Consider the following 13665-nt stretch of genomic DNA (forward strand, 5'->3'; position numbering starts at 1 on the left):
TCACCCCGGAGCCGGGGAGGGGTCTGCACAGCCCCTCTTCCCTCGCAGCCTTGTACCCCACTGGAGAGAAGCTGCTAAATTCAAGTACGCTGTGATTAGATTACAAAAGACGTACCCATCGTTAACCAACTGACATGAGATAAATGCTTTCTGACCACCTGCAAAACGAAGGGATATTTTTCACGTTTTAGACCCTTCTGCACGACAGGAGGGAGACAGAAGATTGAGTAATACATTGTTTAGAAGCGGAGTGCTTAGCTTACAGTTAACTAATAACTAATAGATGTAGGTAAGAAACCAAACAATTATAACTAGCATCATCAATTATTTCTTAGTAGAGATACACTGTATGTTAAAAATTTCTAAAAATTGTAATTAATATGTAAAAATCATGTGAATATAAGCAACACAAGAGTGTCCAGTGGCTGGAGCACTTATGGAGGATGATCCCCAGAGCTCCCCAGTGCCGATAAAATAAAGAATGCTGCTTGACAGTATAATTGACTCTGCTGTTAAGCTTATTTCTTCGTTTCACCACCACGAAGGGACAGGGGGTCCAGCTCCCCCCAGACACTCCGGCAGAGGCCAGGACCACCCCCCACACTCTCCGGGCTGGGGTCTCACAAGCTGAAGGGTCAGGCCAGGGACTCCAAACAGGCAGCAGGACCCTGTCCCCCTGCTCCCAGCCATACTGGAACTGCCTGCTCCTACATTAAAATTTTCTTAGGGATGGGGATGGTGAATAGATGATGAAGGATGAGATCAAGAGTCAGAGCCCAAGAGCTTCTGACCTTCCTGTGCTGCACTTTGACACTCACGGCTGCAGCTCTTCCCCGGGAGCCAGGCTGGGGTGGCTGATCACAAGGGAGATGCCGAGAAGGTTAAAACACACAGAGGAGTTCGCTCCTGTAACTGCAGAGGATGTGTCTGTCACCTCCTGCTCCCTCAGGCCAGAGGTTGTACGGGATTTATCCAGGGGTTACAGGAAAGCTGGGAGCAAGAGCCCCAAACACCAGCCTAGAAAACCTCCATTGGCAACGCAGCCACACCCGCAACATGGGGACTTTTACTTCTTCCTGTTCCAAAGTTATAATTTTCAGTTTGCCAGAAGAAATTCCTCTCAAGCTTTTCCACGCCAACCTTTTCCATGCTCTCCAGCGTATCTCACTCCCTTCTGCTGCATGAGCCACTGGGAGATGACCATTTTCACGTCTCGTTTTGACAAGGCACACTCCCACGAGTGTCTTCAATAAATCTGAACGTGATCTTGTTCAGAGACACAGTGGAAATTACAGACCCCAAGCAGTTTGAAGCTCTGCTTCTGCCACTGCAAAAGCCTGCCTACAGCCCAGGGCTCAGTTTGGTTTTTCCACCGGCAACCCTCCCTTGAGGGACTCTGGTAATGCACGTGTTGACTGCACTCTGCTGCGCAAGCTGTCCCTGGGCTGAGACAAAATTATCAGCAAATAATTAGCAATCAAAGGTCATAATGGCTCAGACCTTCGACAACAGCTGCTCCTTGTTGAAAGTCAACCCTGGGCTATTTGCAGCCAATGGTCCGAGAAACACAAGAGAGGAAGGTTTAGGGAAGCAGCGTGGCATGGACAGGACTGTATGCTAGAAGTTCTGAGCAAATACCTGCATCCAGCACCCCCAGGGACACAGGAGGCTCCAGCAGGGATAAAACGAGTGCAGTGAGGAAGGGAATGTCTGGACAGGCCTGAGCAAGGAATGACAAAGAGCAGCATGACCGGCTGAGCAGAAGGCATCGAGCAAGAGCAGGAAATCCAAACCAACAGCTGTGACGCACTCGGCAGAGTCCTGGAAATGAGCTCTGGGAGTAAAAACAAGAGGAGAAAGGCAGTGTTTTCAGCTGGTGTTTAATAGGAATCTGGCTTTGAAATTAGTAATTTGCAGATGTAGAGAAGGCACATAAATTTGAAGAGAGCTCTCCATTTTCTGTGAAAAATTATTTTAAAAAAGAGGAAAAATATTATGGCTTCTCAGAGCAGCCCATATACGCTAATCACATTGTACCCAATATGCTAATCACAGCACAGGAACACAGCCTGTTATCTTCAAACACGGCAGATGCTGTCACACCACCAAAGTTTCTTCCTGTTGCTCTGGCATATTGTGACGAGCCGTGTGGAGAAGCAGAACAGAAAGGCATGGGTAGGAGAAGCGCAGCAGCATTAGTGAGACTTTGCTACTGCCCAGTGGCTCTGGTCACTTGAGGACGAAGCCGTGTTTCAGCGGGTCCTCCTCTTCGACAGTGAAAGTGGCTGTACCGGTGTAAAAGGCTTCTCCTGAGACTTCCACAACAACAGCGTTGTAGTCCCCACACTTGGCTTCCTGCAGAGGGATCAGGATCAGGACAGAGGCGACAGGAGGTTCTCTGCTCTCCTAACCCCACAAAATGTCAGTGCTACCTGTCACTTAGGCAGGGACATCCCAAAGTGTGCAGCAGCCCTTCTACCACCTCAACTTGCCTGCATGAGCTCCACGCCTGCACAACCACTCACAGAATCATAGAATCATTGTGGTTGGAAGAGACCCTCAAGATCCTCGAGTCCAACCATAACCTAACTCTAGCACTAAACCATGTCCCTAAGAACCCCATCTATGCTGCTGCCCCCGCTCTGAGCTCGCGAGCCCCTGCTCTGCCACAGCGTGGGTTTGCCTCAAAGGAGGCCGACAAGCTGGTGGCCGCTTGCAGCCAAAGCCCAAGAGCTCCCTGGGGCATGTCCAAACCTTCACAGCCACGTGCTGCCAGATCCCACAGCTGAGCCTGGAAACCTGGGTGCACAGATCCAGCTTCTACATCTCCAAACAAAGAGCTCGGCTTTTGAGCAGGGAAGAGGGGACTAAATCAGGAATCCACCCTTAGCTGCTATTGAGATTGGACAAGACTGATTCATCTATATCAGCGGTTCTTTCTCACCCCAGTCCTTTCCTGATGGCTGAGAGAGGATTTGCAGAGAAGCCACGCAACAGAACAAGGTATCACTGTTACCTGTTTCTCTAATAAAAAAATCTTGAAGCGTGAGGCTTGTGGGAAGGCAAGACCCCCAGGCACCTCCCTCCTTCCACGCACCCTTCCTCAGACACAGAAAGGCTTTTCTGCTTCTCCACCGAGCCAAGGCCACAGCACTTTTCCAGCAGACCTCAAGACAGGGGGAAAATCCAGCACAAACCACTTGCCTTCACTGCCTTCCCGGTGAACAAGGACCCCGTGGTGCTGCTCCGAAAGGTCCTGGTCTGATTCAGCTGGATGAGACCCTTATGGTACTGCACGGCGATGCGAGCAGTCACTCCCGAACCTGTCGGACTTCGGTCAACCTACATTCGGAAGAGAAGATGAACCAGCTCTAGGGTTTTAATAGAAAACAATGTTGCTCCCCTCAGTTCTCTCTGCCACCTTTATACGGCACTTGGCGGAAACCCCTCTAGGCCAGGGTTTTATGCAGAATCTAGATACATAACAAAGGAGAAGACAAAATAAGCAGGTTTGGGGTACTTTTGGATTGTGATCAGCTTTGGCAAACTTGTAGAGATGAGTGATCTAATAAATATTGAGGCTACTTGGGGAGCACTTTAGAGTTTCCCAGCATCACAGCAAAAGGACTAAGACAGGCAAAGACCCTTCCCCATTCGCACACATCAAGGTAGGATCAGCTCTCCTTACACTAATTGAGATAGCTGCTGGCCAGCCTGGTTTTTACAACCTCTGAAAATAGAGCACTGGCCATCTTCCCAGGAAGTCTGTTCAATGCTCCACACTCCCCACTCCTGAGAAGTCCAACCGAAACTTCACCTGCTATTTGTGTGATATCTTATCTACTGCAGACAAGGATGGAAGTTTACACCCCTTCTTTTCTCTCCTGCTCTGCTGATCCCCAGCAGTTGCTCCCCAAATTAAGACTTTGAGGACATGCACTACGTTGGGGTCACACTTCAGCCCCTGAGCTCCTGGGAAATTCCCAGCTACGAGGCATGGGTATGAACCTTTTTAAAATGCCACCATCTAGGATGTGCAGAAGTATTTCTGTCACTAGGAGCCAAAACAGCATGTGTTAAGTGATACTCAGCTCTTGAGAGACATCACTGTAGCAGAAGCAATGATCGCTGCTGCCCAAAACGAGAAGAAACAGAACTGCCCCTCAACTCTGTGGAGGATATAAGAAGGGAAAAGGAAAAAGCTGGTGGCTTTTGTGTCCGAGAAGAGCCCATTTCTGTACCTGTTTATCTGCAAACACGCAGATGTTGGTGGTGGGCTCCTCACTAAAGGCATCTTTCCCATCTGTCAGGATGGTGCTGTAGAGGAAAGCCAGGTCGCTTTCAGGATGATGAAACTTGAACTGGGAAAAACACAGACGGGTTCAACAACACGTGCAGCAGTTGGGCAGTCTGCAGCACAGCTTCTTCAAGAGACCAGAGGAAGGGGACGAGGCCACAGCGCTGGATTCCCACCTCTGCTTCTACAGCAACAGAGACGGCTGCAGCAGCAGGAAAGCAAACTCCTTCTTGCGCCCTTGTGAGGCTGAAGGAGGACTCTGAAATTCAACATGGGGCTGGAAGGATGGGACCCCCTCAGAGGAATAAAGGGCCATGGGCTGGTGCAAGGAACATGTTAAGGTACCAGAGCGTGCTGCCATACCTGTTTCTTCACCGCTTCCGTCACCGTGCTCGCCGCATTGACAAGGTCTCTGGTCTTGGAAGTGTACACATCAAGGCCCAGCTGCTCGGCGCTTACAAAGGCATAGAAGGTGCCACCGTAGCCAATGTCGACCACCACCTTCCCGTGACCAGGGACGTCGATAGCCAAGTCTGGGCAGAGAAAGGGAGGGTGGTGATGAGGGGGAACTATGCTGAGCGGTGGGCTCTCACACAGAGCCAAGGAACCCAGCCAAGCACAAGGAAGGTGGGGGATACATGATGACTTAAGTGGTCCGATGCCAGAAAGTGGCATGTGGGACTTTACACCATCCCTGACGGCCTCTGAGGAACATCGGAACTGGGATTTGCCAGATGTCCCTCAGCCAGGCCACCACAGAATCATTTTGGTTGGGAGAGACTCTCAAGATCATCAAGTTCAACCATAACCTAACTCCGGCACTAAACCATGTCCCTAAGAACCTTGTCTATAGGTTTTTTAAACACCTCCAGGGATGGTGACTCCACGACTGCCCTGGGCAGCCTGTTCCAGTGCTTCACAAGCCTTTCCATGAAGAATTTTTTCCTCATATCCAATCTGAACCTTCCCTGGTGTAACTTGAGGCCATTTCCTCTCCTCCTATCACTTGTTACTTGGGAGAAGAGACCAACACCCTCCATGCTACAACCTCTTTTCAGGTAGCTGTAGACAGTGATAAGGTCTCCCCTCAGCCTCCTGTTCTCCAGAGTGAACAGCCCCAGCTTCATCAACCGCTCCCCATGACACTGGTGCTCCAGGCCCCTCAGCAGCTCCGTTCCCCTTCTCTGAACTCCCTCTAGTACCTCTATGTCTTTCCTATAGCGAGGCACCCGAAACTGAACACACCAAACCCCACCACATCCCAGCGCAGTGGCCCCAGTCCCCACCGGTGGCAGCGGCGAAGGCGGGCACGCTGTGGAAGCGGACCGGGTTGCCGCTGCGGCGACCGTCCCAGGGCACGAAGGCGGTGACGGGCCCGCAGGGGCAGCGCAGCTGGACGGCGGTTTCGGGGCAGCTGGGCGCTGCCACCAGCCCGTAGTCGAGGGCGAAGCGGCCGAGGGCCAGCACGGCGTGGCCGCACATGCCGCTGTAGCCGGCGCCGTGCATGAAGAGCGCTGCCAGGTGGGCGCCGGCGGTGGCCGCCTCGGCCCGCACCACCACCACCCCGTACATGTCGGCGTGGCCCCGCGGTTCCTGCAACAGCGCCCGCCGCACGTGGTCCTGCGTGGCCGCCACCTCCCGCCGCAGCGACAGCAGCGACAGCCCCCCCGCCGCCACCGCCTCCTCCACCGCCTCCAGCCGCGGGACGATGCGCAGCGGCTCGCCGCCCGTGTGCATCTCCACCGTCTGCAGCACCAGCCCCGAGGGCGAGTGCGGCGGCAGCCGCCGCTCCGCACGGTCACGGTCACGGTCACCGCCACCGCCGCCTCCCGCCGCCGCCATCGTCCGCGTCCCGGGACACGTCCCCTCCCGAGGCCACGCCCACCTCCCGAGGCCACGCCCACCTCCCGAGGCCACGCCCACCTCCCGAGGCCACGCCTCTCTGTATGGCAGAGAAACCCCGCCCCCCTGCGCATGACCACTCCTCGTTGGGGGTGGAGCTTGCACCCGCGTCGGAAGCGGAAGTGGCGCGTACGGAAGTGGTGGCGGAGGGGCCGTTGACGGGGTACCGGGATGTTCCGCGCCGGTAGGACGGGCCGGGGGCTCCGGTACCGGGCTGGGAGCGGGGATGGGGGTTTCCAGGGGCTGGAGCGGGCCGGGGGTGGCGCTCGGTGCCCCTCGGCTGCGAGGGAGCCGCGGTGTGCGCGGTGAGGCCGGGCCGGAGCACGGCGGTGACGCGGGTGCGCTGTCCCGCAGCGGTGGAGATGCAGCCCGCCTGCCTCGGGCTGTACTGCGGCAGGATCGTCCTGGCGGTCAACGGCTCCCTGGAGACCTACGGGGACTGCGGGGTGAGTGCGGCGCGGCCGGGGCAGCGGGAGGGGGTGCGGATCCCGCTTTAGGCGGCACGGCAGCCCGGCCCCGCCGTGCCGTGGGGCGCGGGTGGAGAGGGGGGCGGCAAAGGGCGTGCGGAGCTCCCTTACCCGCTGCAGGAGCTGCTCCGTGAAACGTTCACAGAATCACAGCCTGGCTGGGGTTGAAGGGACCTCTGGAGATCATGCAGTCCAACCCACCTGCTAACGCAGGGTCACCAGAACAGATCGCACAGGTCGGTCCAGGTGGGTTTGAATGTCTCCAGAGAAGGAGACTCCACAACCTCTCTGGGCAGCCTGTTCCCGGCTCTGGCACTTCACAGGAAAGAAGTTTCTCCTCATATTCAGATGGAACCTCCTGTTTCAGTCTGTGCCCGTTGCCCCTCATCCTGTCATTGGACATCACTGAAAGGAGTCTGGTCCCATCCTCTTGACACCCACTCTGGAGATATTTATCAGCAGAAATAAGATCCCTCTCAGCTTCTCCAGGCTGAACAGCCCCAGTTCTCTCAGTCTCTCCTCATAAGAAAGATGCCAAAGGAGTTGCTGAAGGCTCAGTGCTAAACCAGAGCCAAGACGAGGGACTGTGAAAGCTGGAACAGAATGGGATGATAGAGAGAGCTGTGCTGAAATTTTCTGCCCACAGATTTTATTGGAGTACTAAGGCAGAGCAAGGTCCAGGGAGGGTGGGATGAACAGTGAGCAAGAAAGTCTGGGGGACAGGGGATGTGAGCAGCCTGTTGAGTGAGCTTAACACTGAAATAGAGGTGTCTTGGCAGACAGAGGGAGAAAGGGAGTCTTGGATGAAGCCTTTTAAATGTGCTTCACCTTTGTTTATATTAAGAAGCAAGAGCTATAGAGAGCAAGGCCGGTGTAAACTGAGAAATTACTGAGGTAAACATTTCCCCTCTTTAAAAATCTGATACGTTTCTTGCCCCAGCACCAGTTTTCCCAGGAACTGCAGTGGTTCTTTATTGGTACTCAAAAGCTTCATGAATGCAGTCTCTGCTTTTTGTAGGTGTGTCCTAGGGGTCAAAGAACTGATGACAACAAAATCTGCCGGGAATGTGTGGGATCTCCAGACCGCTATGACTGGCTGTACCTTGGCTTCATGGCCATGCTTCCTCTGGTTTTACACTGGTTCTTTATTGAATGGTATTCGGGAAAAAAGAGGTTCGTATACCCCTTCTCCTGATAAGTTATTTAAAAATGGAAATCTTGTATCAATGAATTATCAATCCGAGATGCTGAACTGAACTGTCCAGCAGTTCCTGCTTTTGGTTGAGCTGATGCAGTAGCACATAAGCTTTGAGCAGCTGGAGGGGAGGGTTATTTACAAGTGTCAGTCCTGCGGGTCCTTCTTATAGAATCACAGAATGGTTTGGGTTGGAAGGGACCTTCAAAGCTCATCCAGTGCCACCCCTGCCATGAGCAGGGACATCTGCACCAGCTCAGGTTGCTCAGAGCCCTGTCCAGCCTGGCCTGGGATGTCTCCAGGGATGGGGCATCCACCACCTCTCTGGGCAACCTGGGCCAGTGTTGTACCACCCTCCGCATCAAAAATTTCTTCCTCATGTCTGGCCTGAATCTTCCCTCCTTTAGTTTAAAACCATCACCCCTTGTTCTGTTGCAAGGACATTCTTGCCAGTTGCTGCTGCAGGACATGGTCTGTGTCGCTTTCACATGGTGGTGCCCAGTCCACGTGGCAATCTGGGCTGAACTGGGTTTCGAGTCCGGGGCAGGAGCAGCACATTGTGTCAGCCCCTCTCTCCTGGGCCAGACCTACCACCTGCAGGGGTCCCGATCGGTGGTGCTGCACATGTACAACCAGAGAATAGGTTGGAGTTTTCTCTTTAGAAATATGTGTACTGGGTTTTGGTCTTTATGGCATAGTTGATGTAGGCTTTACGTCAGCGTGGTTCTTCAAGGAAGGGGTTTAAAAACACAGCTCATGTGCCCGTTAGGTGCTGGACTGGAACTTCTAAGTAATGACTCTGTAGTGTACTAAACACTAAAACACAGGGGACTGAGAGGGTTAAATATATGTACACCATCTTTATCAAGGACTTACAGCTTTGAAAATTTTGCTTATATCATATGTGACAATGCCATCCCTTCTGAGACGTGAGGTGTCTTAACCTCACTGCTGCTTTCTTCAAAACTGCAACGGTTGGTGGTGTTAATGTCCCTCACCTGACAGGGAGCTTTTGCTGAAGTAAGCTTTCATTTAAGAAGCTGGAATGTTGTTCAATCACGTTTTTACATACTAAATCATCTGAGATTGTAAATTAGTTTTCACATTCAGCTTCAAATACTTTTTATTCATGCAGCATTGTCCTATCCTTGGTCACGCTGAATGTTAACTCTGTAGAAGGTTCTGTACCACATGGGCTTCCACCTCGTAGTTGTTTTTTTTCTGATTTCCTTTAGTGTTACCAAAGTAGTAGTAAACCTCTCTTTCTCCTTCCACAGTTCCAGCGCGCTGTTGCAGCATGTCACTGCCTTGTTTGAGTGCAGCATTGCAGCAATTATTACACTGCTCATCAGCGACCCTGTCGGCTCTCTGCATATCCGCTCCTGCAAGGTGAAGAAGCTTTCAGACTGGTACACAATGCTTTACAATCCAAGTCCTGACTACATCACCACAGTGCACTGCACTCAGGAAGCAGTCTATCCCCTGTGAGTGGAAAGGCTTTTGTACTCCTGTCTGTCCCTTTTATACAAGCGTGTTTCTGTGCATGCCTCCTCTCAAAGCTGCAAAAAATGGTCAGATATAACTCAGATCAATGGGCATCAATCCCTGATGTCTTAGTGCATCGAGCTGTTTCATGTGTGAAACACTTAGCAGCACCTGATGACTTTCTGAGTCACCAAAGAAGGTGGTTTAATCCAGGCTGTCTAGCTATAAAGCATAAGGCTTCATTTTTGTTGCCCCTTGCTGCATCTTGAGCATTTCCCTTAGGAAAAGTGAGCCCATTGTTCTGTTTTTACACCCTTGGATTGCAAATACTTTAGACTTGCCTGATTCCAACCCCAAATTCCCTGGTTCTGAGTTGAGTCTGCAGGAGAAAAAGATCAGCACATTTTAAGGATTTTTTTTTTTTTTTCCAGGTACACCATTGTGTTTAAATATTATGCCTTCTGTCTTGTGTTAATGATGCTGCTTCGCCCTCTTCTGGTTAAGAAAATTGCTTGCGGTTTGGGGAAGTCTGATCGATTTAAAAGTATTTATGCAGCACTGTACTTCTTCCCTATCCTCACCGTGCTTCAGGCTGTTGGAGGAGGCCTGCTCTGTGAGTTCTCTCCTGATGACGCTAATAAACATACCGATAAACACACACTGACAAGTGACTTAGGGGAGAGTGGGAAGGGACATGACATTCTTTTTGCTTTGAGAATAAGGACATTGTTTAAGGTTATTGTGAGTGTTATCTGTAAAGGTTGCTCATTAGTAGCCCTGTCCTAACCAGGCTCTGGTGGTGCCACTAGAGACTGTTCCTTTTCCAAAAAGGGAATAGAGGGGCGAGGAGAGGAATTAATTGACTTCAGAGGGAGTTAGTTCCACTTTCTGCTAAGGTAGAGTTTGTGTTCAGAGGTGGATTAAAGTACAAGTTTGAGGAATTCAGCTGTCTCTGGTTTAGCTTCCAGTGTACTTGTCACATGAAGGGGACAGGTGCCACAAAATCCTCACTGAGCCAGCTTTTCTCATCTGCTCTTTTCTCAACTAGTGGTTTAAACGTCCAGTTACTCCACCTAGGATTATTCCCATCGATAGCATTTGACAAAAGTTAAATTTGGAAAACTAAGTATTGATTAGTTGCACTTGGCTGTCTCCTCCCGCTGTGTGCATGTGATGTGATAAGAGGTGGGCAATAGGAGCTTAGTTTACCTCACACCCATGGTTATGTATGGAAAATTATCACTGCTGAAATGTAAATAATGTATACCTTTTCCTGCTGATCTGTTCAATGTTTGCTTTTTAGATTATGCCTTTCCTTACATCATACTGGTGTTGTCTTTGGTTACACTGGCTGTGTACATGTCTGCTTCTGAAGTGGAGGTAGGTAAACATGTTTCCTACATTAAATCTCATAAAATAAAATACTTGAATGAGCAGAGACCCCTTTGTCTCTTACCTTTTCTCAGCAGTGTATTCTGCATTTAGGCCTCTTCCTTTATGACTTCTCTTAGCTGGAGGAAGCTCCTGTGAGGCTTTACTCTTGTAGTGCACTGAGAAACTGTGTTCTATGCTGAAAGGGCTCAAACCCAGGAGGCCTCACACAGTCTCTCTGCACAACCTGTAACATCTCTTGAACATCAGGTACGAGGTAACGGGCTGAATGCTAACAGGATACTGTGTTTGTTTTACAAGTCTTTCAAGGATCTTCTTGTCAGGAAGAAAAGGCTTGTTGTCCTCTTCAGCCACTGGCTACTCCATGCCTATGGAATCATCTCCATTTCCAAACTGGATAAGCTTGAGCAGGACCTGCCATTGCTTGCCTTGGTACCTGCACCTGCCCTCTTCTACTTGCTGACAGCAAAGTACACTGAGCCATCACGCATACTCTCAGAAGGTGGAAATGGACATTAAAAGGAGCCGGTGCCAACGACGCTGTCCTAATGATCTGGATTAAGCTATTTCAGTGCTTGTTACGCTTTGGGAACTTCTGTTTTAAAATAGGTTATTTATGTACAAACCTAGGTGAAACACCTCTGAGACTGTATAATACTAAAGAGCCGTGCTTTGCATTCTTCGTAAGTATTTGGTATAAATCAAAAGGAATGTGTTTGTATCTATTTATCACTGTGAATCTGTATAAAAAGCTTGTGCCACATTCTAGTACAGTGGTTTGCTTGTATATGTTTATTTCCTAATACAACATTTTAGGTGTTTGTTGTTTGAATAAAACAATGGAGCCTGGTTTTCAGTAGGCTTTCAGTAAAACAAATAGAGCTTGTAATGAGAAAACTAAGCTCTATGGTATAATCAAGTTCTATCTTCTATCCCCCACCAGTGGAAATACAGGATGTTTCAAAAAGATGGATCCAGTTTGAAATCACTATAGCTTTGAAATTGAGTCCATCTTTTTGAAACATCCTGTAGACTTTCATCTTCCATCAAAAAATAAAACATGCTGAGCATCTCCTCATTTATTCCTCATGATGCTTTACTCTTGACTGCTAGGAAGGAGAGGAAATGTGTTGTGAAGTTCTTTAGAAAGTATAGTTTATGCTCTGTGTGCTTCATGTATGGAGACCTCTTCCTGGAGATCATTACACAGTAGTACTAAATTAATTTTCTTACACCCTGACTAAAAAGATTTTATTTTCCTGACAGCTTACACCTTTTGTCAGCAAACCACTTGCTGCAGCGAAGCCTGTGGAGCCTCTGTTAGGTATGTATGGGTAAAGATTTCTCTGCCTCGAGATGTCGCTCTCCTCATTCTCCACAGAAGGTTTAATATCGTTACATCTGATACACCTTCCTGACAGCTTTCTTCTGCGAAATGCCACTTGACAGGTTCACTGCTGTTAAATACAGTCTGCAAACAAGCTCGATCTTGCATGAGAAAGTAAGGTTTTATTTAGGGATTAAGGAAGTAATCCATCTCCTTAAGGAAATCAAATTCTGTCTATACTGCCATGCATAAAAGGTAATTTGCAGACACATTAATCTAGAGAACAGTTCCAAAAGTATGGTTTTAAAAGTCATATGTTAAAAATATCATTTCTGACCAAACCATAGGCATATTTTTCTTTAAAATGTCCTACACACAGTTTTGTGTCTACGTTTACACAGCCGTCACATCAGTACATGCAGAGCCAGCGCAGCACCATGCAGGAAAAACCATTTGCAAAGGTGCGGTACTAAGGAGTGTACACGTTTATGTGTGTTTCTGTGTACGGACTATATGTATTGGGTTTAAATGTTGGGCTATATCTTGTTTTTAAAAAGAAAACTAACAACAACTCCCAGGTAACATTAGCTGTAGTAAAGAGTTCATCTTTTGACAGGTCTCAATAATTTTAAAGGCTGCAGAACAAAGGATTACATTACAAGCAGAGCTCACAGGAAGGCAGTGCGCCCCATGGGTCTTGCACAGGAGAACAGAACACGGACCTTCCTGCTGCCCTCCAGTGCTTCAGCCTTCCGCAAAACCTGGAATATAAAATACAAATTAATAAACTCTTTTAATCACTTTTCACTAGCATAAAAAAAAAAAAAAGGTAACACCAGGCAAAGAGTTGGGTAGGCACGGATAAATTTAATACCTGCGATTTGGCATGATTAAGCAATGTTTTTCTGCATGCTCCTTGTGAAGAAGAAACCTGCCCTGCACGACTGACACAGAAAATAATGCTGGTGCTGGCTTTCAGATGAAGCAGGATTCTTTTCTGCTGTGTTTTCACCACCCTTCCCATCTCTGCCTGACTTCCTTCCAGGGACATTTCCTTCCTCTATAAATGTGTAATTCACATTACCCAGACCTAATGATTTCAAAGCAGCCTGTACGCCACAGCCTTTCAGCTTTAATATGTATAAAAGCCGCATTCTGTAACAAGACAATGGTCATACAGTGACCAAACTTGCAACTCCTTACAAATGAGACCTCTGTGCATCAACAAGTAAAGCAGATATCTACAGGTCTGAGTTAAAAGGAGGCCCTGAAACAAGTGATTTGTGCCCAGGGCCCCTGTGTAATACAGAGTATTGTTCATTCAGACAGAAACAACAGCACAAATTGCCCACATGTACAATTCTAGATAACATAAACATTAATTAACTGTATAGTCCTACAGTGAAACTGCAAGTTGTGGGAATTGAGGTCTGTTAGTTTTATTTATCCTTTGTGGAAAAGCAAACATATAGTTCTGGAAAGATCAGTGATGTGCAGACTATTTTACAGCCCCATCACTGTTATTACCATAAGCCTTTCGAAAGTGGAAATTAAAGGTAATAATATCCAGGCTGTATTATCAAGCATGCGTAGTTCTTCT

At 49.0% G+C, this 13665-nt stretch overlaps 2 protein-coding genes across 3 annotated transcripts; one reads left to right on the forward strand and one right to left on the reverse strand.

Annotated features, from left to right (window-relative positions):
• Positions 1 to 1871: 1871 nt before the first annotated feature.
• L3HYPDH (trans-L-3-hydroxyproline dehydratase) lies at positions 1872 to 6173 on the reverse strand. 2 transcript variants are annotated; one of them, XM_065636409.1, is made up of 5 exons: positions 5584 to 6173; positions 4661 to 4830; positions 4242 to 4361; positions 3205 to 3342; positions 1872 to 2355 (listed from the first exon to the last, which is right to left on the reverse strand). In XM_065636409.1, the coding sequence occupies exons 1-5, from the start codon at positions 6137 to 6139 to the stop codon at positions 2230 to 2232; spliced, it is 1110 nt and encodes a 369-aa protein (XP_065492481.1). In that variant the 5' UTR covers positions 6140 to 6173; the 3' UTR covers positions 1872 to 2229. The 2 variants fall into 2 exon arrangements, with proteins under 2 accessions (XP_065492481.1, XP_065492483.1); XM_065636411.1 differs by having other exon boundaries at positions 6112 to 6161.
• A 136-nt stretch (positions 6174 to 6309) lies between these two features.
• On the forward strand, positions 6310 to 11711 carry JKAMP (JNK1/MAPK8 associated membrane protein). The gene is made up of 7 exons (XM_065636327.1): positions 6310 to 6383; positions 6554 to 6645; positions 7685 to 7839; positions 9139 to 9345; positions 9778 to 9959; positions 10650 to 10726; positions 11039 to 11711. Exons 1-7 carry the CDS (start codon positions 6371 to 6373, stop codon positions 11255 to 11257), a joined length of 945 nt encoding a protein of 314 aa, XP_065492399.1. The 5' UTR covers positions 6310 to 6370; the 3' UTR covers positions 11258 to 11711.
• Positions 11712 to 13665: the final 1954 nt, after the last annotated feature.

Source organism: Caloenas nicobarica, chromosome 5, assembly GCF_036013445.1.
Source record: "Caloenas nicobarica isolate bCalNic1 chromosome 5, bCalNic1.hap1, whole genome shotgun sequence".
Lineage (NCBI taxonomy): Eukaryota > Metazoa > Chordata > Aves > Columbiformes > Columbidae > Caloenas > Caloenas nicobarica.